Source organism: Cinclus cinclus, chromosome 23 (assembly GCF_963662255.1).
Source record: "Cinclus cinclus chromosome 23, bCinCin1.1, whole genome shotgun sequence".
NCBI lineage: Eukaryota > Metazoa > Chordata > Aves > Passeriformes > Cinclidae > Cinclus > Cinclus cinclus.
The window spans coordinates 7372342-7399185 of record NC_085068.1 but is presented as its reverse complement, the minus strand read 5'-3'; the positions used below and the strand labels follow the sequence as shown (position 1 = coordinate 7399185).

The 26844-nt window shown below is 43.5% G+C and overlaps 2 protein-coding genes across 2 annotated transcripts in view; both read right to left on the bottom strand.

Annotated features, from left to right (window-relative positions):
• Nucleotides 1–7280: 7280 nt before the first annotated feature.
• TNFRSF18 (TNF receptor superfamily member 18) lies at nucleotides 7281–16755 on the bottom strand. Its single transcript, XM_062507419.1, has 6 exons — nucleotides 16605–16755; nucleotides 15091–15225; nucleotides 12967–13054; nucleotides 11550–11638; nucleotides 10358–10498; nucleotides 7281–9677 (listed from the first exon to the last, which is right to left on the bottom strand). Exons 1-6 carry the CDS (start codon nucleotides 16753–16755, stop codon nucleotides 9523–9525), a joined length of 759 nt encoding a protein of 252 aa, XP_062363403.1. The 3' UTR covers nucleotides 7281–9522.
• Nucleotides 16756–21710: 4955 nt separating this feature from the next.
• The window catches only part of PUSL1 (pseudouridine synthase like 1), a 29427-nt gene continuing 24293 nt past the window's right edge, over nucleotides 21711–26844 (bottom strand). Inside the window, exons 7-8 of the mRNA XM_062507504.1 lie at nucleotides 23600–23762; nucleotides 21711–21763 (exon numbers count right to left, since the gene is read on the bottom strand). Of these exons, the coding sequence (XP_062363488.1) occupies nucleotides 21711–21763; nucleotides 23600–23762 (216 nt within the window). The remainder of the gene's footprint in view (nucleotides 21764–23599; nucleotides 23763–26844) is intronic.

The following is a 26844-nucleotide window of genomic DNA, read 5'->3' as shown; positions in this document are numbered from 1 at the left end:
AGAGAGAAAGGTCAGAGAAAAGCAGAAAAAAATAAGAAAATCGGGAAATTCAGAAATAAATTTAAAAATCTGAGAAAAGGAGGAAAAATGAGGAAAAAAAACAGAAAAAAATCAGAAAACAAGGAGAAGAAAACGAGGAAAAAATCAGGAAAAATCAGGAAAAATCAGGGAAAAAAATCAGCAAAATCAGGGAAAAAAATCAGCAAAATCAGGGAAAAATTAGAAAAATGAAGGGAAAAAAAAAATCTGATTTTTCCTTGGTTTTTCTGGAGGAAATAATCGGGAATGACGTTGATCCACGGGGCTGGAAATTCCCTGGAAATCCAAGAACAGGGAATGCTCTGAAAAGAAGGAATTTGGGTGGTTTTCCCTTTTTTTGTTGTTTTTTTCCTCATTTTTCCAGGGTTTTTTTCTGTCCCTTTTCCAAGATTTTTTTGCCCAAAACAAAAAAAAAACAAACAAAAAAACCCCAAAAAAACCCCAAAAAATTGAATTATTTCCCCCTTTTTGTCCATAAAAAATGGGAAAAAAGGGAATTCTGAGTGATTTTTTTAAATTTATTTTTTATCTGCTTTTCTTAATTTTCCTTTTGTTTTTTTTCCTGCTTTTTTTCCACACTTTTACCTAAAACAAAACAAAACAAAAAAAAATTGATTTATTTTCCCTTTTTTTGTCCATAAAAAATGGGGGAAGAACGGAATTCTGAGGGGTTTTCGGTGTTTTTTTCCCTTTTTTCCACCATTTCCCCAAGATTTTACTTAAAACAAAAAAATTTATTTATTTCTCTTTTTTTTTTTTTGCCATCCTGTCCATAAAAATATTGGAAAAAAAGAGAATTTTGGGGGGTTTGGGATTTTTTGGGGGGGGGGGGGGTTTCCTTTGGGTTTATTGTGATTTTTGGCAGTTTTTTCTCGTTATTTTTGGGGGTTTTTTGGGTGTTTTTTTGGTTGTTTTGGGGGTTTTTTTTAGGAGTTTTTTTTGTTGTTGTTTTGGAGCTTTTTGGAATTTTTTTGGTGTTTATTGAATTTTGGGGAAATTTTCTCGTTCTTGTCGGGTTTTTAGGGAGATTTTTATTGATTTTATTCTGTTTTTAATTTTTTTTTTTTTTTTTTGGTAATTATTTCAGGGGGTTTTGGTGTTTTTTGGTTGCCGTTGAATTTTTTTTGAGGTTTTTTTTTTTTTTTTTTGGTGTTTCTTGAGGGTTTTTGGAGGGATTTGCTCCAGGTTCAGATTCCTCTGCTGGATTTTAATCTTGGATTTATTCAGAAATCAGTGAGACACTGGGAGGCAGCTCTGAGGAACTGGTTTGAACTGGTTTAGACTGTGTTTAATTGGGATCGAACTGGGTTTAAACTGGTTTAAAATGATTTTAATTGGGATTGAACTGGGTTTAAACTGGGTTTAAACTGAGTTTAATTTGGATTGAACTGGGTTTAAACTGGTTTAAACTGATTTTAATTGGGATTGAACTGGGTTTAAACTGGGTTTAAACTGAGTTTAATTTGATTTTAATTGGGATTGAACTGGGTTTAACCTGGGTTTAATTGGGATTGAACTGGGTTTAACCTGGGTTTAATTGGAATTGAACTGGGTTTAAACTGGGTTTTTACTGGTTTGAACTGGGTTTAATTGGGATTGAACTGGGTTTAAACTGGGTTTAATTGGGTTTAAACTGGGTTTTTCACTGGGTTTAATTGGGATTGAACTGGGTTTAAACTGGGTTTAATTGGGATTGAACTGGGTTTAACCTGGGTTTAATCGGGTTTTAACTGGGTTTGAACTGGGTTTAACCCGGTTTAAACTGATTTTTATTGGGATTGAACTGGGTTTAACCTGGGTTTAATTGGGATTGAACTGGGTTTAATCGGGTTTTAACTGGGTTTAAACTGGGTTTGAACTGGGTTTAACCCGGTTTAAACTGGTTTTAATTGGGATTGAACTGGGTTTAACCTGGGTTTAATTGGGTTTTTAACTGGGTTTAAACTGAGTTTAACCTGGTTTAAACTGGTTTTAATTGGGATTGGACTGGGTTTAAACTGTGTTTTTACTGGTTTGCACTGGGTTTAATTTGATTTAAACAGGGTTTAAACTGGGTTTTTCACTGGGTTTAACCTGGTTTAAACTGGTTTTAATTGGGATTGAACTGAGTTTTTAACTGGGGTTTTCCAGGTTTTAACTGGTTTTTACTGGTTTGAACTGTTTTTGACCTGTTTTTAGCCAGTTTTTTAACTCATCTCAAACTGATTTAAACTGGTTTTGATGGGTTTAAAGTGGTTTTCGACTGGTTTGAACTGGTCTAGAACTGGTTTTGATGGGTTTGAACTGGTTTTGGACTGGTTTGAACTGGTCTAGAACTGGTTTTGATGGGTTTGAACTGGTTTTGGACTGGTTTGAACTGGTCTAGAACTGGTTTTGGTGGGTTTTGCTGCTCTCTTCCCGTTGTGTCCCGCTGTAAAACTCCACATTTTTCTCTGGGATCACATTTTTCCCTTCTGGTCTTGTTCTGACCTCCCAATTAAAACCAATTAAAACATCCATTTTTAAAAAATAAAATAAAATAAAATAAAATCTCTTTTTAAAATTTTTTTCCTTTGAAAAATCCCAACTTTTAAAACCTCAACTCAACAAATCCCTTTGGGAACGCAAACAGAAAAAATGGGATTTTCTTGGGAACGAGGAATGTGGGAGGTGAGTTTTCGAATGGATTTTGTTGGAAATAAAAAAAAAAAAAAAATGTGGGAAGTTGATTTTTCCGGGAACCCCCTGAGCTCCAGATTCCATTAAAAAAAAAAAAAATAAAATTGACTTTTAAAGATATTTTAAATTTTATTTTTGATCCAAGGCCTGACAGGAACTCCGGGAATTTTGGGAATGTTTTTAATTTATGGAATAAGGCCGCTCCGAGTCCCGATCCCACAACATTCCATGGAGGAATTTTGGCTTTTCCCAGAATTTTTACAGCTGGATAATGTTCCCTCAGTTATTAAAGATTGAATAATTTTGCTCGAATCGTAATTAAATATTGGGAATTGTTTTCCTTATTATCATTATTGCTATTATTTACTCTCATAATTAACATTATTATCATTTTATTATCGTCATTATTATTTTCCTTGTCAATTATTCATTACCATCATAGTTAAATTTATTTATTTTTTTTAATACCATTATTTTTATTGCTGTAATCCATGTGAACTAGATGACAGAGCTGGGCTTTGTTATTAAACTGAGCCTAACAAAACCACATTTTAATCTTCAGAAAGCCTCCACTTATTTTATAGGCCGCGAACACGGAATTTTTGGGCTGATTTTTCGCTGGGAAAAAAAAAAAAAAATCCCTAAAAAAATTTTTTTAAAAAAGGCAAAATCCAACTTTTTTTTTTTTCCTACAAATATATATATATTTTTTTTTTTTTTTTTTTTTTTTTTGCTCCAAAAAAAAAACCTCAAAAAATCCGAATTTGGAGCGTTGACCCTGAGATATCCTCACCATCTTACTGGGCAGCATTGGATGAATTCTGCGTTTCTAATACTGCCTGGTAATGATGATGATGGTGTTTCCTGCACTCCGTGGGAAAATCCGGCAGAAAATCCGGGACCAAATCTTAATCCCGGCTCAGGAATCCCAAATCCCTCCCCGAGCGCCGCGAGGGAAATGAAAAATTCCAGCTCGGGATTTCGGCTTTCGGCAAGGGTTGGAAAATTTGATTTCTGGGTTGGGATAAACCCGGATTGGGGAGGGGGCGGGAAATAATCCCTGGGTGGGGTTCCCAAAAAACAAAACAAAAAAAAAAAATGGGAAAAGGGGTTTAGGAACAAGAGAAATGTGGGAATTCTGTCCCAGGAATGTTCTTTGCCTTCCTTTTGAAGCCCAGGAGCTTCCCAGGGAGAGAAAGGGAAAAGTTGATGGGAATGGAACATCGGGATTTCCGTATTCGTGTGGGTTAAACCAGGCTTCACCTCCTGTTCCTCTTTTGGACCTGGACGGAGTCGGGCTTAACTCCGTTTTCCCCTTTTAGATCTGCGTTAAACCAGACTCAACCTCATTTTTCTCTTTTAGATCTGTGTTAAACCAGACTCAACCTCATTTTTCTCTTTTAGATCTGCGTTAAACCAGACTCAACCTCATCTTCCTCTTCTAGAGCTGTATTAAATTGGGCTAAACTTCATGGTTTTATTTTGGCTCTGTATTAAACCAGGCTTAACCTCCCCTTTCCCTTTTAGCTCTGCCTTAAACCAGGTTTAACGTCACATTTCTCTTTCAGACCCGCCTTAAACCAGCCTCATCTCCATCTTAAACCCAAACTAAATCCCTTTTTCTCCTCTTTTCCCTCCCCAAAACTCCCCAGGATCCCAAACCCTCCCCTTCCTCTTCCCTACGGCAAATTCCCGATGAGACAAAACCGTTCCTTGGTTTTCCCCGGAATTCCGGCCTCGGGAAGAACTGGGAATTCTCGGATTCCTGCGGCTGCCGGGATCGCTGATCCTCTGTGGGCATCTTACTAGACAGTGCTGGATTTTGTGCCTCCACTCTAACACTGTCTGGTAACGATGTTTAAAGGGTGATCCAAACCACTCCGGGCCCAAAATTCCAACCAGGGTAAGGATGGATTTCCTTTTTGGGAGAAAACGAGGGCGGTTCGACCACGGAAAATCGGAATTAAAATCGAAACGTTGGCGAGGGAAATGCTCCAGAGGTGCTGCTGGGGTTAGGCCAGGCCTAACATCCCACAACCCATCTCAGTTTGGGTTTGCACCGTTCCCTTGGGATTTCGCCGTTCCTGCCTGTGGGAGGTGCTTCGGGGCAGGATCCAGGCTGGAAAAGTCGTTTTTTCCCAATTCCAGAGGTTTTTATTTTTCCCAATTCCAAAGGTTTGGGTTTTATTTTTCCCAATTCCAAAGGTTTTTTTTTTTTTTTTTCCAAATTCCAAAGTTTTTTTTCCCCCCCAATTCCCAAAGGTCTCGTTTTTCCCAATTCCAAAGGTTTGGTTTTTTTTCCCAAATTCCAAAGTTTTTTTTCCCCCCCAATTCCCAAAGGTCTCGTTTTTCCCAATTCCAAAGGTTTATTTTACCCAATTCCAAAGGTTTGGGTTTTTTTTCCAAATTCCAAAGTTTTTTTTCCCCCCAATTCCCAAAAGTCTCATTTTTCCCAATTCCAAAGGTTTCTTTTACCCAATTCTAAAGGTTTGTTTTGTTTTTTTTTTTACCAATTCCCAAAAGAAATTTTCCCCAATCCCCAAAGGTCGTTTTTCTCAATTCCCAAAGATCATTTTCCCAATTCCAAAGGTCTCATTTTTTATCAATTCTGAAGTTTTTCTTTTCCCAATTCCAAAGGTTTTTTTTCTTTTTTTTTTTTTTTTCCCCAATTCCCAAAGGTCGTTTTTCCCAATTCCCAAAGGTCATTTTTCCCAAATCCAAAGGGTTTTTCCCAATCTCAAAGTTCATTTTTCCCAATTCCCAACATTCACTTTTCCCAATCCCAAAGGTCATTTTTCCCAAATCCAAAGGGTTTTTCCCAATCTCAAAATTCATTTTTCCCAATTCCCAACGTTCACTTTTCCCCATTCCCAAAGTTTATTTTTCTCTGTCCCCTAAAAGTTGTTTTCCCCAAATCCAAAGTTTATTTTTCCCAATTCCAAAGGGTTTCTTCCCAATCCCAACATTCACTTTTCCCAATTCCCAAAGTTCATTTTTCTCCATCCCCAAAGGTCGTTTTTCCCAAATCCAAAGTTCGTTTTCCCCCACATCCAAAAGTTTCTTTTCCCAGTTCCAAAGTTCATTTTTCACAATTTCCATAGTTTGATTTTCCCAACTCCAAAGGAATTTTTTCCCAATTCCCAAAGTTCATTTTCCTCTGTTCCCAAAGTTCATTTCTCCCACATCCAAAGGTTTCTTTTCCCAATTCCAAAGGTCACTTTTCCCAATTCCACAGCTCTTGAACTTCCAACCATTCCACCCTGCCTTGTTCCAGGTGGGGTTCATTCCTCTGAGGAATTCCTTGGGAAAACCAGGAATTCCAGCCAGGAAGCAGCTCCTGAAGGCTCTGAGAAGCTGGAGGAACATCCCAGGAATTCACCCCGAGCAAGCGGAGAACGCATAAATCCCAAAAATTCCCAAAGGAAATTCCTGTCCAATGGGATCGAATTCCCAATAAATCCATCCCTGGGGTGACAGAGGACGCCTCATCCCAAAATTCCAGCAAATCTGAGCCCAGCTTTAGCAAAAAAATTCCCAAATTTCAGCCCTGCTGGAGCTGGCTCTTCCAGCAGGGGCTGGGCTCAAACAGCCAAAGCCAGGCCTAACCTGGGGCCTAATTAAGGGCCCAAATGATGTTTAATTAATCTCAGGTTCATATTCAGGGGCTGGGGTCACACGGCTAAAGCCAGGCCTAACTTGGGGCCTAATTAAGGAATTCTCACCCTCCTTTAATGATGTTTAATTAATCTCAGGTTCATATTCAGGGGCTGGGGTCACACGGCTAAAGCCAGGCCTAACTTGGGGCCTAATTAAGGAATTCTCACCCTCCTTTAATGATGTTTAATTAATCCCAGCTCCATATTTAGGACCTGTCTTTATTCACCTTCTGGGACCTCCCTGGGCAGAATTCCCCAAATTTGGGGTTTCCACCTGGATTTATTTATAGGGAATGAGAATTCCTGCTGGAACTCCCGAGTTAAAATCCATCCTCAGAATTCCGGGATCGTTTAGGCCGGAATCCAAACCCGAGGAATCCAACCTTGTCCCTGAGCACCACAAATCCAGGAATTCCACGGATGCTTCCAGGGATGGGAATTCCTCCCTGAGAACCCAATCCCAGATTTCAGTTCCCTTTTTTTTTTTTTTTTTTCCCATGGAGAAATTCCTCCTGGTTCCCCCTTTCCATCCTGAAATTCCTCCCATTCCCAGATTTCAGCTCCTTTTGGGGCCAACCAAGGAAATTCCAGAGCTTTGCCTGGAATTCCAAGGATTGGATTTGGGATTAAATCCCAGCCCCACGAGGTTTTAATCCCTCACTCCAAAATCCCAATTTTCAACACAAAAATCCTTGGAATTCAACGATTTCCAAGTTCCTTCTAACCCAAACCAGTCTGGAATTCTCTCCCCTCATCCCTAAAAAACTTGAAATCCTTTTTTTCTCTGCTTTTTACCAGGTTTAAGATTCATTGCTAAAATTCCCGGATAATACAGGAAAATCAGGGGGGAAAAAAATTATTTATTGGTTCATAATTAAAAACGGTTTGTCATTTAAAATACTCAGAATTTAAATTAGAATTCCTATGAAATGATTCCCGTTTCCGCGTGGGGAGCTTGGAAGGAGCTGCCCCAAATCCACGGAAGGAGCTGGGTTTGCCCTTGGAGGTTGAAATTCCCAGGAAAAGCAGGAAAGGAGGAAGCAAAGGGATGATTAATTAAGGCACGGTGTTAATGAGTAACTGCTCCGGGAGGCCCTGGAGGAAATGGGGCAGGAATTCTGGAAATTGGAATTTTAACGAGGTCATAAATCCGTGGGATTAAGGCCCATCCCCCCAATTTAAAATTGGAATTGAGGAAATAAATCCTGATTTAAAAAAAAAAAAAAGAGAGAGAGAATTCCAATGGGAATGTGATCCTGGAAAAAAAAAAAAAAATCCAATGGAGACAGGAAAATCCCACTGGTGGTGCTGAGGGAAAAACCCATCCCAGAGCCAGGAAAAAAATCTGGAAAAATTCCCTTTTCCTTCAATTCCCTCCTTTTTCCATCCGATTTCCCCCTTTCCTTAAACCCACGGCATCAGCAGCGCTGATTTTGGGGTGGTTTAGGAGTTTTTGGGGCCCAATCCTACAAAATTCTGCCTCAGTGAAGGGAATTGATGGACGAGGAGCATCCCAGATTTTCTGGGAGCTGCTCCAGAGGAATTCCACGCACGGTAAGTCCTGGAAAACATTTCCAAGCAGGGAAAAAAAAAAAAAAAAAAAATAAAATAAAGAAAATCAGAATTTCCATCATTTCCCTGCCTCAAAGCAAGCGGGACGAGTTCAAGATTTCCTGGGAATTACTGAGCCTTTTCCTTGGAATAATTTTTCGATGCTGGATGTGGAAAAAAATAATAATTTTTAAAAAGGGAATTTTTTTTTGTTTGTTTTGGGGTTTTTTTTGGGTTTTTTTGGGTTTTTTTTTTTTTTTTTTTTTTTGGGAGCCTGCTGATTGCTGTCTTACCAGGCAAAGTTAGATCTGGATATTTCTGTCTAATACTGTCTGGTAATGCCATCAATCGCACGGGCACGACCTCAGCGGGGCAAAAAAATCTCAGAAAAAATTCCCTTTTTGGAAAAATTCCTGGAGTTTCGCAGCTGGAATTCACTGGGGGGATTTCAGGCACGTTTCTCGTGGCAGAAATGCGGGGAAAAAAAAAAAAAAAAAATCGCTTGATTTTGTAAAAAAGAAAAAAAAATAAATTAATTTTCCTATGAATTTTAGGGATTTTGGAAACTTTTGTCGTGGTGGAAATGTGAGGAAAAAAATTCTCATTTTAATCAGATGAATCAATGAATTTTCATATTAACTTTGGAAATTTTGGGTGATTTCAGCGGGGCAAAAAATCCCGGGAAAAATTCCCTTTTTGGAAAAATTCCTGGAGTTTCACAGCTGGAATTCACTGGGGGGATTTCAGGCACTTTTATATTGGCAGAAATATGGGGGAAAAAAAAAAAAAAAACCAAAAAACCCAACTCGTCCTGGATGATCCATAATTAATTACCCATAATTATCCATACAGATGTGGGCATCGGCATCTCCACAAGGGGTCAGCCCAAAAAACTTCCAAAGCCTGCTGGAATTACAGAATAAAATTTGGAATATCCAAAGCAGGAAGGGATCAGAAATCCTAAAATCCCACCTGAGAGCGTTTTCCAGGATTTTTTTTTTTTCTTTTTCCCATTCCCTCAATTTTTCTGGAGCTTTGACCATTCCATGGATGAACTTCACTCCCTTTTTGGTTTGTTGGGTTTTTTTTTTTTTTTTCCTGATTTTCCTTGGAAGAACCTTCACAGGAAAATCCCTGGCAGCAGCGGAGGGAATTTTTGGGGTCAGAGTGGGAATGGGACTGGGTGAAGGTGTAATGGGGTTGGGAATTCTGAGGGAAAAGCAGGAGATGTGGCCACTATTCCCAATCCTGGAATTCAGGATATCCTGAGAAATCCCTGCTGTGGTCGATATTCCCAATCCTGGAATTCAGGATATCCTGAGAAATCCCTGCTGTGGTCGATATTCCCAATCCTGGAATTCAGGATATCCTGAGAAATCCCTGCTGTGGTCGATATTCCCAATCCTGGAATTCAGGATATCCTGAGAAATCCCTGCTGCCATCCTCCTGAACAAACACCACCCCGAGCCAACAGGATTTTATCCCTAAATTCCAGGTTTTTTTGAGGGAAAACCTCACCCTAAATCCCCTCCTTTTCCCATCCCATTCCCATTTATTTATTAATATTTTTTTTTTTTTGGGAAGCCCAAATTCCCGGTGATCCCAGGGCAGGATCCCGTTATCTGAGTTCGCTGTAGACTTTGAGGGAGAGGCTGGAATGTTTCTCCTCGGCCGTTTTGTCCCCGTGCTCTTCCTCTGGGAATTGGATGCTGTAGGATTCCTCCCCTTGGAGCGGGAGCGACGGCAGCGGCCGCGGGAAGTTCTGTCCCAAATCTGCCGTGGGAACGGGGAAAAGGAGGGATTCGGGAATTCTGGAGATCATCCAGGAATTTCGGAAACCCCAATGAGGTTGCACAAGATCTTTTTCCAGGTTGTGGGATCGGGGAGTTTGGGATGGGATGGGATAATGGGATAATCGGACATTGGGATAATGGGATGGGATATTGGGATGGGATGGGATAATGGGATAATGGGATAATGGGATGGGATGGGATGGGATGGGATGGGATGGGATGGGATGGGATGGGATAATGGGATGGGATATTGGGATGGGATGGGATGGGATGGGATGGGATGGGATGGGATGGGATAGGATAGGATAGGATAGGATAGGATAGGATAGGATAGGATAGGATAATGGGATGGGATAATGGGATTTTGGGATGGGATGGAAGGGATTTTAGGATGATCCCACTCCACCCCATCCATTTCCCATTATCCCAGGGAGCTCCAAGGACAATTCCAGGGACCCAGGGGCAGCCACAGCTCCTCTGGAAGCTCTCCCAGGCAGGAATTCCATCCCAAAATCCCATCTCGCCCCTCCCCGTGCCAGCAACGCTGGCCTGGGTGACCCCAGGAGTGCTGCACCTGCCCCAAATCCCAGAGGAATTCCGGATTTATCCCACTAATTCCATCCTTTTATCCAACCCAGGCAGCTCCCGGGGATCCCCGACCTCCAGGTAGGAATTTTCTGTTGCTGCGGAGGCTCCAGAGGCAGAAGTGCAGCAGGAAGGTGAGCAGGACGAGCAGGAACACGGCCACGGCCGTCAGGATGGCCAGGACGGTGCTGGACGGGAATCCCAGGGGAACCCCAGCTGCAATTAACGGGATTTAATGAAGAAATTCAGGAATTCTGGGATTGGCTTGTGTTCGTGGGGAAGGGGGGGATATTCCAAGGGAGTTCAGGGATTGATTTTGGGGTTCTGTAGGAAAGAGGGAAGGTGGGAGAGGCTGGGAGGGGAGGGAGGGAATTGTGGGATGGGGTGGGAAAGGGGAAAAGGGAAAAGGAGAAAGGGAAAGGGAAAAGGGAAAAGGGAAAGGGAAAGGGAAAAGGGAAAAGGGAAAGGGAAAGGGAAAAGGGAAAAGGGAAAAAGGGAAAAAGGGAAAAAAGGGAAAAAGGGAAAAATGGGGGAAAGGGAAGAGGGGAAAAGGGAAAAATTAAAAGGGGAAAGGGAAAAATGAAAAGGAAAAAGGGAGAAGAGAGAAGGGAAAAGGTGAGAGGGAAATGGGAAAAGGGAAAGGGAAAAGGGAAGTGGAAAAGGGAAAAAAAGGGAAAAAGGGGAAAGGGAAAAATAAAAAAGGGGAAAGGGGAAAAATGAAAAGGGAAAGGGAAATGGAAAGGGAAAAGGAGAAAAGGGAAAAGGAAAAAAAAAAGGGAAAAGGGAAAAGGGAAAAGGGAAAAGGGAAAAGGGAAAAGGGAAAAGGGAAAAGGGAAAAGGGAAAAGGGAAAAGGGAAAAGGGAAAAGGGAAAGACCGGGGAGGCAGCAGTTCCTGGGAGGAGTGGGCAAAGCCTGTCCCCAGCCATTCCCACCCTGGCATCCAGGGAAAATCCTGGAATGCTGCTGTGGGCTCAGCCAGCCGCCCACGAGGGCCCCGAGGGCGTTTTCCTGCAGAAACCCAGGAAAAACGCTGAATTCCCTGCCCCCATCCAGGGATTTCCTCCTCAGTTCTTCACGGACACCATTCGAGGACGGAATCTTTGGCCAGGCCATCAATTAACGAATCCCCCTCTCAACGAACCCCAATATTAACAGCAACATTTCAGGGAACAGCGGCGGTTTTCCACGAGGATTTCCGGCCTGGGAGGCCATGGAAAAGCAGGGAAAAGGGGATTTTTCATGGGATTGTCCCGGGATTTCTCGGTACCTGGCTCCAGAGCTCTCACGGGTAAACTGCACACGGAGTTGTGGGTGCTGTTCCCTGCCCGGAGGGTGATGAACCCGCTGCTCTCACAGCTGAAAAAAAGGGAATTCGGGAATTTGGGAATCCGGGAATTCGGGATATTCCCGCTTTTCCTTCCTCCCTCTCTTCCCAAGGTTTTCTCTCCTGGAGCAGAACAGGGGAAGTTTGGGCACTTCCCCCAACCTGGGCTCCGTGCCCGTTGGGTTTTCCATGGATTTGGAATTTGTTGGGAATAATTTTTCAAGTTTGACTTTAAGGGAGTTTAAACTGGGAGTTTGGCTTAAGCTCTGCCTTGAGACTAAGAAGAGAAATGCCAGGTCTTGCTTAATTAAAAAAAATCATTAAATAATCTCATGGTGATCATCCTGGATTCAGTTTGATTTTTTTAATGTCAGCACTGAATATCTTCATTGGTATTTCAATATTAATGGGTATTAAGTAATTTTATTCTTTTATTATTCTTTTTACCATATTTGTCTTATATTTATTCCTAGTTTCGGACGAGGGAAATAAAAAAAAAAATCTCAGTCTGTTATTGTTATTAATATAATTATTCCTATTTTCAGATAAGGGGAATATCGATAAACCAACACTCAGTCCATTACTACTACTATTATTATTATTATTGTTATTGTTATTATTATTCCTATTTTCAAATAAAGGGAATATCAATAAACCAACACTCAGTCCATTACTACAATTATTATTATTATTATTATTATTATTATTATTATTATTATTATTATATTTTCAAATAAGGAGAATATCAATAAACCAACACTCAGTCCATTACTACAATTATTATTATTATTATTATTATTATTATTATTATATTTTCAAATAAGGGGAATATCAATAAACCAACACTCAGTCCATTACTACAATTATTATTATTATTATTATTATTATTATTATTATTATTGTTATTATTATTATTCTATTTTCAAATAAAAGGAATATCAATAAACCAACACTCAGTCCATTACTACAATTATTATTATTATTATTATTATTGTTATTATTATATTTTCAAATAAAAGGAATATCAATAAACCAACACTCAGTCCATTACTACAATTATTATTATTATTACTATTATTATTATTCTATTTTCAAATAAGGGGAATATCAATAAACCAACACTCAGTCCTTTACTATTATTATTATTACTATTATTATTTTTACTATTATTGTTATTCCTATTATTATTACTACTATTATTATTTTTTACTACTATTACTACTATTACTACTATTACTATTATTATTCCTATTCCTCCTGTTCTTCCTACTTTCAAGGAAGGCAAACACATTACTGACAATAATCACGAGTGATTAGTGATTAGCAGTCATTAATTATTAATGAAGGAGCAGTCCCGTACTCAGTCCAGTTGCGGCACCAGCCGTTCCTGCTGCTGGAGTAGGTCCCGTTCCTGCAGGGTTTGCACTCAAAGTGGAAATTCACTGCTCCTGCAGGGGGAACGGGAACGGGAACGGGAACGGGAATAGGGAATGGGGATGGGGACGGGGACGGGGATGGGAACGGGAACGGGAACGGGGAATGGGGATGGGAACGGGAGCGGGGACGGGGAATGGGAACGGGAACGGGAACGGGGAATGGGGATGGGGATGGGGATGGGGATGGGAACGGGAACGGGAACAGGGAATGGGGATGGGGACGGGGACGGGGATGGGAACGGGAACGGGGACGGGGAATGGGGATGGGGATGGGGATGGGGAATGGGGATGGGAGTAGGTGAGATCCCGAACTCTGGAACAGCCGGGGGGCACCAGGGCCAGGGCCTGCCCCATTCCTGTTCCCATTCCTGTTCCTGCCCCATTCCCATTCCCCATCCCTATTCCCCATTCCCATTCCCGTTCCCATTCCCCATTCCCCATTCCCATTCCCGTTCCCATTCCCATTCCCATCCCCATCCCCATCCCCATCCCCATCCCCATCCCCATCCCCATTCCCATCCCCATCCCCATCCCCATCCCCATCCCCATCCCCATCCCCATTCCCCATTCTCCATCCCCCATCCCCCATCCCCATTCCCCATTCCCATCCCCCATTCCCATCCCCATCCCCATCCCCATTCCCCATTCTCCATCCCCATCCCCATTCCCCATTCCCATTCCCATTCCATCCCCATCCCCATTCCCATTACCATTCCCATCCCCATCCCCATCCCCATCCCCATTCCCATCCCCATTCCCCATCCCCATTCCCCATCCCCATCCCCATCCCCATCCCCATCCCCATCCCCATCCCCATCCCCATTCCCCATTCCCATTCCCATTCCCATCCCATCCCCATCCCCATTCCCATTCCCATTCCCATTCCCATTCCCATCCCCATTCCCATTCCCATCCCCATTCCCATCCCCATCCCCATCCCCATCCCCATCCCCATTCCCCATTCTCCATCCCCCATCCCCCATCCCCATTCCCCATTCCCATTCCCCATTCCCATTCCCATCCCCCATTCCCATCCCCATCCCCATCCCCATTCCCCATTCTCCATCCCCATCCCCATTCCCCATTCCCATTCCCATTCCCATCCCCATCCCCATCCCCATCCCCATCCCCATCCCCATCCCCATCCCCATCCCCATCCCCATTCCCCATTCCCATCCCCATTCCCATTCCCATTCCCATTCCCATCCCCATCCCCATTCCCCATCCCCATCCCCATCCCCATCCCCATTCCCCATTCCCATTCCCATTCCCATTCCCATCCCCATCCCCATTCCCATTCCCATCCCCATCCCCATCCCCATCCCCATCCCCATCCCCATCCCCATCCCCATCCCCATCCCCATTCCCCATCCCCATCCCCATCCCCATCCCCATTCCCCATTCCCATTCCCATCCCCATTCCCATCCCCATCCCCATCCCCATCCCCATCCCCATCCCCATCCCCATCCCCATCCCCATCCCCATCCCCATTCCCCATCCCCATCCCCATCCCCATCCCCATCCCCATCCCCATCCCCATTCCCCATCCCCATCCCCATTCCCATTCCCATTCCCATTCCCATCCCCATCCCCATTCCCATTCCCATTCCCATTCCCATCCCCATCCCCATTCCCCATCCCCATCCCCATTCCCCATCCCCATCCCCATCCCCATCCCCATCCCCATCCCCATCCCCATTCCCCATCCCCATCCCCATCCCCATCCCCATCCCCATCCCCATCCCCATCCCCATCCCCATCCCCATCCCCATTCCCCATCCCCATCCCCATCCCCATCCCCATTCCCCATTCCCATTCCCATTCCCATTCCCATCCCCATCCCCATTCCCATTCCCATTCCCATTCCCATCCCCATCCCCATTCCCCATTCCCATTCCCATCCCCATCCCCATCCCCATCCCCATCCCCATTCCCATCCCCATTCCCCATTCCCATTCCCATCCCCATCCCCATCCCCATTCCCATCCCCATCCCCATCCCCATTCCCCATTCCCATTCCCATTCCCCATTCCCAATCCCAAATCACCCGTTCTCTCCAGCTGCTCTCCCGGCTCACACTGGGGCAGTTTCCTGCAGAACTGGCAGGGCTTGTCGGAGCAGCCGAAGCCCTGGGGACATTTGCAGTCGTGGTCCTGCGCCACCGTGCAGGGGGAGTAATTTTCTGTGGGCAGGAAGGGGTTAAAGCCGCTTTTCCCACTGGTGGGAATTCCCATTCCCATGGGGAAAAGGCTGGGAAAAAGGGAAGGGGGGGGGGTGGGGAGGGGGAGGGGAGGGGAGGGGCCTCACTGGGAGGGGACTGGAGCAAAGGGATCCCAAAAATTCCAATTCCCATAGCAGGGAAAGAGACTTTCCCTGTAAAAAATGATCCCGAAAATTGTAATTCCCATGCCAGGGGAAACAATGAAAGAAAAAAGGGATCCCAGGAAAGCGTCCCAGATATTCCCAGGGAAAGAGAGAGCCCCTTCCTGGAAGAGTTACACACCCGTTACACACCAGTTACACACCATTTACACACAGTCACACACCATTTACACACCATTTACACACAGTCACACACCATTCACACAGTTACACACAGTCGCACACCATTTACACACAATTACACACAATTACACACCACGTACGCACCATTTACATACGTTTATTCACAATTTACACACAATTACAAAAAATTACACACCATTTACACACAGTCACCCACCATTTATACACAGTTACACACCATTCACACACAGTCCCACACCATCTACACACCATTTACACACAGTCACACACCATTCACACACCATCACACACAGTCACACACCATTTACACACCATTTACACACCATTTACACAGTCACACACCATCTACACACCATTTACACACCATCTACACACCATTTACACACAGTCACACACCATTCACACACCATCACACACAGTCACACACCATTTACACACCATTTACACACCATTTACACAGTCACACACCATCTACACACCATTTACACACCATCTACACACCATTTACACACAGTCACACACCATTCACACACCATCACACACAGTCACACACCATTTACACACCATTTACGTACCATTCACACACCATTCACACACCATTCACACACCATTTACACACCATTTACACACCATTCACACACCATTTACATACCATTCACACACCATTCACACACCATTTACACACCATTTACACACCATTTACACACCATTCACACACCATTTACATACCATTCACACACCATTTACACACCATTTACACACCATTTACACACCATTTACACACCATTCACACACCATTTACACACCATTCACACACCATTTACGTACCATTCACACACCATTCACACACCATTCACACACCATTTACACACCATTTACACACCATTCACACACCATTCACACACCATTCACACACCATTCACACACCATTCACACACCATTCACACACCATTTACACACCATTTACACACCATTTACACCCAGTCACACGCAATTCCCACCGAGTTCCGCCATTCCCGCCGGGTTCCCGCTCACCTTCCCTCCAGGTGCACCTGGGGCAGCACTTGGGGCCGTGTCCCCACACGTCCCTCAGCGTCTCCCCGTCCTGGCACTGCCCGGCCCGGCCCCGGCGCGCCCAGCGCCCGGCCAGCAGCGCCAGCAGCAGCCAGGCCTGGCAGCGGCCCATGGCCCCGCGTGGCACACGGGGGACACCGGGTCCTGGATGTGTCACCGGGTCCTGGAGGTGACACCGGGTCCTGGAGGTGGCACTGGGTCCTGCAGGTGACACCGGGTCCTGGAGGTGGCACTGAGTCCTGGGGGTGACACCGGGTTCTGGACGTGACACCGGGTTCTGGAGGTGACACTGGGTCCTGGATGTGTCACCGGGTCCTGGAGGTGGCACCGGGTCCTGGGGGTGACACCGGGTTCTGGATGTGTCACCGGGTCCTGGAAGTGGCACCGGGTTCTGGAGGTGTCACCAGGTCCTGGGGGTGACACCGGGTCCTGGAGGTGACACCGGGTCCTGGGGGTGACACCGGGTTCTGGATGTGTCACCGGGTCCTGGATGTGTCACCGGGTCCTGGAGGTGGCACCGGGTCCTGGATGTGTCACCAGGTCCTGGAGGTGGCACCGGGTTCTGGATGTGTCACCGGGTCCTGGAGGTGGCACCGGGTCCTGGATGTGTCACCGGGTCCTGGAGGTGGCACCGGGTTCTGGATGTGTCACCGGGTCCTGGAGGTGGCACCGGGTCCGTGAAAGTGTCCCCAGATGCTTGGAAGTGCCACCAGCTCTCTCTCAGTGCCACCGTGTCCCTGTCCCTGCTCCGTCCCCTCCGCGGAGGCGTCACCGGGGTTTTTGTGGCCAAACTCTTCCTGTTTTTTTGGGGGGGTGGGGGAAGGTTTGGGTTCAGGTGGCAGAGCTGGGGGGGAGGGGACAGGGGACAGGGACAAGGACAGGGACAGGGACAGGGACAGGGACAGGGACAGGGACAGGGGTGGCCCCAAAAAACAGGGATTTGGGTTTAGGTTTGGGCTGTGGGGTCAAGGGATGGGTGGGGTTGGGAGGGAAATGAAAAATCAGCTCCAGCTCCATCTGCAGAAACCTCTGCTGCCCCTGGGGCACCTCCAGGGATGGACGGAGCCTCCACGAATCCTCCGGGAATTCCATCCCAACCACAAATCCTCCGGGAATTCCATCCCAACCACGAATTGTCTGGGAATTCCATCCCAGCCACAAATCCTCCGGGAATTCCATCCCAGCCACAAATCCTCCTGGAATTCCGTCCCAGCCACAAATCCTCCGGGAATTCCGTCCCAGCCACAAATCCTCCTGGAATTCCATCCCAGCCACAAATCCTCCGGGAATTCCATCCCATCACCTCCCCCGGTGAAAACTCCACGGTGCTGGGGGATGAAAATTCCAAAGCCCGGACACGGAAATTCGGGAATGGGAATCCCAGGGTGGGAGATCGAGATCATTCCCAGGTTTAAGCCAGGCCTAAGCTTGCCCTGCCCGGAGCCGTTTCCTGGTGGCCGCAGGAGCTCGGGGTTCCCTTTTTGGGGGTATTTTCCCTTTTTTGGGGGTATTTCCCTTTTTTTGGGGGGGGGGGGTAGTTTCCCATTTTTTAGGGGGTAGTTTCCTTTTTTTTTGGGGTGGTTTCTTTACTTTGGGATGGTTTCCATTGTTTGGAATTATTTCCTTTTTTGGGACGGTTGTTCCCTTTATTTTTGGGGTGCTTTCTCATTTTTTTGGGGTAGTTTCTTTACTTTGGGATGGTTTTCTTTTTTTGGAATGATTTCCTTTTTGGGGGGGTGCTTTCCTTTATTTTTGGAGTGGTTTCTTTTTTGGGGAGAGTAGTTTCTTTTCTTTGGGATGCTTTCATTATTTGGGGTGGGGTTTTTTGGGGGGGTTGGTTTCTTTTCTTTAGAACGATTTCCTTTCTTGGGGTGGTCTCTTTTTTTTTTTTTTTTCTTTTTTTTTTTTGAGATAGTTTCCTTTTCTTTTTTTTTTTGTTTCCTTTTTCTGGGGTGGTTTCCTTTCATTTTCTCCGAATTTCCATCACTTGCACGGCTCAGCAAAGCCGGAGCTCCAGGAACAAAGGAAACGGGGAGGGTGAAGCGTCCAGGATTTGTGGGCAGAGGAGAATTCCCAGGAATTCCTTGGGTTGGAAAAGCTCTGCAGGATCAGAGCCCGACCCTCACCCCGATCACCACATCCAGAAATTCCTCGGACACGGCCAGGGATGGAAATTTTCCAAGGCCTGACCCCTTTTCCATGAGGAAATCCCAAACCAACCTCCCCTGGCACAACCCGAGGCCATTTTCACATCCGGATCCAACCCCAAAATTCCTCAAATATTCCTTGGAATGTCTCTGCATGAGAATATTCCCAAGGGTTTGCATGGAATTCAGGGATTTTCCCCAAATCCCCGCCCTGCAGGGTTTGGTACCCCAGGGTGTGGAAAAGGGGATTCAATCCAGGGTGGGTTTTCCTTCTTTTCCATCCCAGGTTTGAATTTATGGTCGGAATCTCTGATCCCAAAAGAGAATTTTCCCTCAGGGAAGGCAGGGCTGTGATCAGTGGGGTTTTGGGAAATATCCCGGGGTTTTGATGGATTTGGGGTGAGGATTTCTGGGAAATATCAGATCTTTTTAGGATTTTCGTCGCAGACTCCCCACTTTTGGAGCCCAAAATCTTTCCTTGGGCTGTGATCAGTGGGGTTTTGGGAAGGATCCCGGGGTTTTGATTTGAGGATTTCTGGGGAATCTTGGATATTTTTTTAGGATTTTCCTCACAGACTCCCCACTTTTGGAACCCAAAATCTTTCCTTTGGCTGTGCTGAGTGAGTTTTTGGGAAAGATCCTGGAGTTTTGAAGGATTTGGAGTGAGGATTTCTGGGGAATCTTGGAATTTTTTAGGATTTTCCTCACAAAGCCCCAATTTTCGGAGCAGAAAAGCAGGGAAATCATTCCATGGAGTGTGCCTAGTTTTTGGGAATGACCCCAGGGTTTTGATGGATTCGGGGTGAGGATTTCTGGGGATATCTTGGCTTTTTTAGGATATTCCTCATGGAGTCACCGAATTTGGATCCCGAAGCAGGGAAATCTTTCCTTGGGCTGTGATCAGTGGGGTTTTGTGAAAGATCCCAGGGTTTTGATTTGAGGATTTCTGGGGAATATCAGATTTTTTTAGGATTTTCCTTGCAGACTCCCCACTTTTAGAGCCCAAAACGGGACGACCCGTCCGTGGGAAGAGGTTTTTTTTTTTTGGTTTGTTTTTTTTGTTTTTTTTTTCTTTTTGGGGGTGGGAAGCGCTCTGAGCGTTTGGGGCCCCAGGACGGGGCGGTGAAATGGCAGCAGGCACAGACAGAGCTGCTGAGAAAACCCCGAGATGAAGCAGGCAGATAAAATCCCCAGAATCTGAAAGGTCAGAACTGCCCCCGGAGCTCCGGGAACGCCGAGCTCGTCAGGAGAGGTCACTGGAAATTCCCGTCACCTGACGGGGCCTCAAAAGGGTGAAGAAAACACCCCAAGAGGGAGAAAAATAAAATTTAAAAAAAAAAAATCCCCAAGGGGTGGAAAAAAATAAAAAAAGAGAAGAAATAAAGAAGTGAATTTGTGTTCCTGCTGTGGGAAACTGCAGGGGTTGGGTGGGATTTAGGGGAAAGTTGGGATTTAGGGGAAGGATGGGATTTAGGGGAAGGTTGGGGAGGGATTTACGGAAAGGTTGGGTGGGATTTACAGGAAGGTTGGGATTTAGGGGAAAGTTGGGATGGGTTTAGGATGGGTTTGGGGATGGTTAAGATGGGTTTAGGAAGGATTAGGATGGGTTAGGATGGGTTTTGGGGAAAGAGGCAGGAAAAGAGTATTCCTTTCCTTTCCTTTCCTTTCCTTTCCTTTCCTTTCCTTTCCTTTCCTTTCCTTTCCTTTCCTTTCCTTTCCTTTCCTTTCCTTTCCTTTCCTTTCCTTTCCTTTCCTTTCCTTTCCTTTCCTTTCCTTTCCTTCCCTTCCCTTCCCTTCCCTTCCCTTCCCTTCCCTTCCCTTCCCTTCCCTTCCCTTCCCTTCCCTTCCCTTCCCTTCCCTTCCCTTCCCTTCCCTTCCCTTCCCTTCCCTTCCCTTCCCTTCCCTTCCCTTCCCTTCCCTGGAGCTGTCGGGCTGGAATTGCTGCCTCAGACCCCCCACATTTGGGGCCACCCCCTTTTGTCCCCATCCCAAACCCAGCGTCACCCTCAGAGGGCTCAGGCAAAGCTGCTGCTCCCTCCAGCACAAAAATTGGGAATTTTGGGGTCCCAGGAGCTCTGCCCACCTCTGCCTCTCCCGTTTCTCCCCTCCCAAACTGGGATTGTTGTGCAGTCACAGAAATCCCAAATGCAGGAAGTTTCCACTTCAGAACTCCACGTTTTCATCTTTCCTCTCTTCGTGCCCTTCTCACTGACATTTTCTAACCCAAACACGCCGAGATTTTGGTGCCATTCCCGAGTTTAAAAAGAAAACCAAAACCCCACGGGTTGCACAATGTTTATTTTATTGCCTGGGCAAGCAGGCAGAGCTGAGGGGGTGAAAATAAAAGGAAGCTAAAGGCGATTTCTCTGCTCCCTGCTGATGCTCTGGGACAGGGACAAGGCCCCAGAGAGCAGGAGGATGAAGCCAAAGCTACCAGGAAATGTGGAGAGGAAAAACCTGAGCATTCCCAAAGGCTTCTTCTGGAAAGCTGAAATTCTGAAAATCACTCATCAAGCAAAACCGAGGCTTGGGCAGGATGGAAAATGCTGCAATTTTTTTTTTTTTTTTTTTTGGCTCGGCATTTCTTTTCTGTTCTGATCTTTCTGCTCTGCATTTCTTTTTTCTGCTCCGCGTTTTATTTTCTGCTCTCAGCCCGCCTTCCTCCCACACACCCCATAGGAGGAATTAAAAAAAAAAAAAAAAAACAACAGAAAAAAAACCACCCCAAAAACATCAAACCACCCAACCCCATCCTTCCTGCTGCTGGGGCAGGCAGCAGCAGCTCAGGTGGAAGGAGGAGCAGCACAGAAATGTTCTGGCTGTGTCCTGGCACCTCCTGCAGCCGCAGTCCATGGATTTTATTTGGATTTTATTGAGGCCAGGCTGTGCCAATTCCCAGCCCAGGGCCACCAGAATCCTTTCAGCTGAGCCCACGGAGCTCCTCTTCTGCTGGGACACTCGGGATGGCCAGATCTGAGAGGGCAGAGGAGAAAGGAAAAAAAAAAAATGATTTAAGGGGAGAGACGGTTCCGGAAGCATTTGGGATGTGCTGCACTCCCCCAGCTCCCTCCCCACTGCAAGGACAGGGACAAATCCGGAATTCCAGCTCCCCTTTGCTCCTTCCCTTTCCCTTCTGGCTCCTTCCACCCCACCCGGGTGTGCTGAGCTGGGGGAGCTCTGAGGGTGCTGAGAAGTGCTTTGTGTCCCCATTTCCTGGGGTTTTGTGTTCCCTTCCTTTGTATTCCCCATTTCCTGGGAATTTCCTATTCCCTTCCTTTGTATTCCCTTCCTTGTATTGCTTTGTATTCCCAATTTCCTGGGAATTTCTTATTCCCTTCCTTTCTATTCTCTTCCTTGTATTCCTTTGTCTCCCCATTTCCTGGGATTTTTCTATTCCCTTCCTTGTATTCCTTTGTATTCCCAGTTTCCTGGGATTTTCTATTCCCTTCCTTTCTATTCCGTTCCTTGTATTCCTTTATATCCCCATTTCCTGGGATTTTGTGTTCCCTTCCTTTGTATCCCAATTTCCTGGGAATTTCCTGTTCCCTTCCTTGTATTGCTTTGTATTCCCAGTTTCCTGGGGTTTTGTATTCCCTTATTTTGTATTCCTTTATATCCCCATTTTCTGGGAATTTCCTGTTCCCTTCCTTGTATTCCCTTCCTTCTATTCCTTTATATCCCCATTTTCTGGGAATTTCCTGTTCCCTTCCTTGTATTCCCTTCCTTCTATTCCTTTATATCCCCATTTCCTGGGGATTTGTATTCCCTTCCTTTGTATTCCCAATTTCCTGGGAATTTTCTATTCCCTTCCTTGTATTCCTCTGTATTCCCACTTCCTGGGATTTTGTATCCCAATTTCCTGATCAAGCACAGGCAGCTCAATCCTTGCAGTCTGAACTCCTGCTCTCCCTGTCAGGGATGTCCAACTGCAATTTGTTATTTCTGAAAATCTGCCCCACTTTTTTTTCTTTTCTTTTTCTTTTTTTATTTTTTTTTTTCAGGCTGAAAAATCTCAAATTGTTCATCATGGAAAGGTTTTGGTAGGGAAAAGCTCATCCCATGGGCACCTCCCACTGTCCCAGGTTGCTCCAAGCCCTGTCACACCTGCAGGAGCAGGTGCTGGTAAATTAAAGGGAATTTTTTACATTAATCTAAACCAAAGGATGCTCAGCTCTGCCCTCCAGCCTCCACAATCCTCTCCTCAATTCCACGGGAGAAGGGAAAGAACAGAACTGGAGCTGTGGATCCCACAGGAGGTTTTGGGTCTTAGACAGGGACAAGAATTTACAGCAGCTTTCAGAGCCACTGAAAACAGTGAGGGAAATTTTTCCTAAGGTGGAAAAATTCCCCTTTGCACCCATCTCAGCTGCTGCAAACACCTCCCCATGACCCCAAACTCCTGGGATTTTAGGGGCTCGATTTAGGGTCGCTCTCTGTGGGGTGTTCCTGCTCTCTGGGATGTTATTCCCAAACCCCAAACCCCAAACCCCAAATCCCAAACTCCATGGATTTGAGGAAGAGCCCCAGGCCGGGGCCATGGCACTGGGGGGGAAAAAAAATCTCAGGAATCCTTCAGCTCCAGCAGCTCCTGGATGTGCTCTAACTCCTGAGATTTTAGGGGCTGGATTTAGGGTCCCTCCCTGCTCTCTGGGATGTGATTCCCAAACCCCAAATCCCAAATCCCAAACCCAAAATCCCAAATCCCAAATCCCAAACCCAAACCAAAACCCCAAATCCCAAACCCCAAACTCCAAATCCCAAATCCCAAACCCCAAACCCCAAACCCCAAACCCCAAACCCCAAACCCACCTTCCTGACTGTACTCCACGGATTTGAGGAAGAGCCCCGAGGCCGGGGCCATGGCACTGGGGGGGAAAGCTCGGGAATCCTTCAGCTCCAGCAGCTCCCGGACGTGCCCAGGGCTCAGCCTGCCCCGGCCCACGGCCACCAGGGCCCCGACCATCCTGCGCACCTGGGGACGCACAGGTTGCTGCTCCAGCAGGTGCTTCTCGGCACCAGCAGCAGCACCTTAGCAGCACTGTTACTGGGTGATCAGTATTTATTACTAATATTACTGCTATTGTTATAATAATAATAATAATAATAATAATAATAATAATAATAGTAGTAGTAGTAGTAGTAGTAGTACTATGGTTAGGTGATTATTAGGATTTCTATTATTATGGTGTTATTGTGTCATTGCTGTTATATCACTGCTATTATTTGGTTATTATTAGGTAAATAGGAGGTTATAGCATTAGCATTAGCATTAGCATTAGAATTAGCATTAGCATTAGAATTAGCATTAGCATTAGTATCAGTACCAGTGTTAGTATTATTAGCATTAGCATTAGTATTAGTATTAGTATTAGTGTCAGTATTAGCATTAGTAGTATTAGTATTAGCAATAGCATTATTAGCATTAGCATTAGCATTAATAGTATTAGTATTAGAATTAGTAGGATCAGTACTAGTACTAGTATTAGTGTTAGTATTAGTAGTAGTAGCAGCAGCAGCAGCAGCATTAGTAGTATTCTATCAGCATTAGTATTAGTATTAGAATCACCATTAGTATTAGTATTAGTATTAGTATTAGTATTAGTATTAGTATTAGCATTAGTATTAGCATCAGTATCAGTATCAGTATCATTAGCATTAGCATTATTAGTATTAATGTTTGTGTTAGTGTTAGTGTTAGTATTAGTAGTGGTATTGGTATTGGTATTACCATTAGTATTTATTAGTATTACTATTTATTAGTATTAGTATTAGTATTTATTAGTGTCGCTATTAGCATTAGCATTAGCATTATTAGTATTAGTATTACCATTAGTATTACTAATAGAATTAGTGTTAGTGTCAGTATTAGTATTAATATTGGCATTAGCGTTTGTATTAGTGTCAGTATTATTAGTATTAGAATTAGCATTAGCATTATTAGTATTACTGTTAGCGTTAGTATTAGCATCAGTATCAGTATCATTAGCATTAGCATTATTAGTGTTAGCGTTAGTATTAGTGCTAGTATCAGTACCAGTATCAGTACTAGCGTTAGTATCAGTATCAGTATCAGTATCAGTATCATTAGCATTAGCATTATTAGTGTTAGCATTAATATTAGTGTTAGTATCAGTACTAGTATCAGTACTAGCGTTAGTATCAGTATCAGTATTATTAGCATTAGCATTATTAGTGTTAGCGTTAGTATTAGTGCTAGTATCAGTACCAGTATCAGTACTAGTATCAGTATCAGTATTATTAGCATTAGCATTAGCATTACTAGTGTTAGCATTAGTATTAGCGTTAGTATAAGTATCAGTATCAGTATCATTAGCATTATTATTGTTAGCATTAGTATTAGTGCTAGTATCAGTACCAGTATCAGTATTATTAGTATTAACATTAGCATTAGCATTATTAGTGTTAGCGTTAGTATTAGTGTTAGTATCAGTACCAGTATCAGTATTATTAGTATTAGCATTAGCATTATTAGTGTTAGCGTTAGTATCAGTACCAGTATCAGTATTATTAGCATTAGCATTATTAGTGTTAGCGTTAGCATTAGTGTTAGTATCAGTACCAGTATCAGTACTAGTATCAGTACTAGTATCAGTATCAGTATCAGTATCAGTATCAGTATCAGTATCAGTATCATTAGCATTAGCATTATCATTAGCATTATTAGTGTTAGCGTTAGCATTAGTGTTAGTATCAGTACCAGTATCAGTACTAGTATCAGTATCAGTATCAGTATCAGTATCAGTATCAGTATCAGTATCAGTATCAGTATCATTAGCATTATCATTAGCATTATTAGTGTTAGCGTTAGCATTAGTGCTAGTACCAGTACCAGTACTATCGTTAGTATCAGTATCAGTACTGGGGACGGGGAGTTGGGAAAGGGGACCTGAGAGTTTCAGGGGGAAGAATTCGGGAGGGAGAATTGGAAATGAATTCGGGATGGGGCACTGGAATTGGAGAATTGTAAATCATTATTATTAATATTATTATTATTATTATTATTGCTATTGTTGCTATTGTTGCTATTGTTGCTATTATTACTATTATTATTGTGTGTGTGTTGTTGTTATCAGTATTATTAGGTTATTATTAGGTTATTATTATTATTAGGTAATTATTATTATTAGGTTATTATTATTAGCTCATTATTATGGGAGTGCCCAGAATTTTTTCCAGGGATTTTCGAATGCCCAGAATTTTTCTCCAATCCTTCCCCTCTGTTATTTTATTTTATTTTATTTTATTTTATTTTATTTTTATTTTATTTTATTTTTATTTTTATTTTTATTTTTATTTTATTTTATTTTACTTTAATTTAATTTAATTTAATTTAATTTAATTTGAATTTTATTTTATTTTATTTTACTTTAATTTAATTTTATTTTTATTATTTAATTGGAATTTTATTTTATTTTCTCCACTCTCACTAGGGGTCACTGCTCTCCAGAGCTTCAGCTTTGGAATCGGCCAGGAACAACCCAACCCTTGGCACTCATCCCAAATACTGCAGCAACCAAAATAAAAGAAGAAAAAGAAAAAGAAAAAGAAAAAGAAAAAGAAAAAGAAAAAGAAAAGAAAAGAAAAGAAAAGAAAAGAAAAGAAAAGAAAAGAAAAGAAAAGAATGAAATAAAATATCGATATTATTAAATTATTAGTATTTAAATATCAATATTATTAAAATTAGCGATATTGTTAAATTATTGATATTATTAAATTAGCGATATTATTAAATGATTATTAGCATTTAAAATATCAGTATTGTTAAAATGAGCGATATTGTTAAATTATTGCTTGCTTTCAAATTATATTATATGCTTGCTGAGCACAGCAAGAATATTAAAAATTATTATTATTATTATTACACATGATTAATAATATTTTAATAGTATGAATATTAATATAGTAATAATATTAATATAATAATAGTAGTAATATATTCATAATAATAGTAATAATATAATATTAATATAAATAACATTAATAAATAATAGCAATAGTAATAGTAACATAATAATAATATTATTATAATATAA

Coding starts and splice junctions, on each gene's coding strand:
- TNFRSF18 (XM_062507419.1), bottom strand. CDS start 16,755: ATGGGCCGCTGCCAGGCCTGGCTGCTGCTGGCGCTGCTGGCCGGGCGC. Junction 15,226..16,604: donor CAGGTGCACCTGGAGGGAAG/GTGAGCGGGAAC, acceptor TCCTGCCCACAG/AAAATTACTCCCCCTGCACG. Junction 9,678..10,357: donor CAGAAAATTCCTACCTGGAG/GTCGGGGATCCC, acceptor TTCCCACGGCAG/ATTTGGGACAGAACTTCCCG.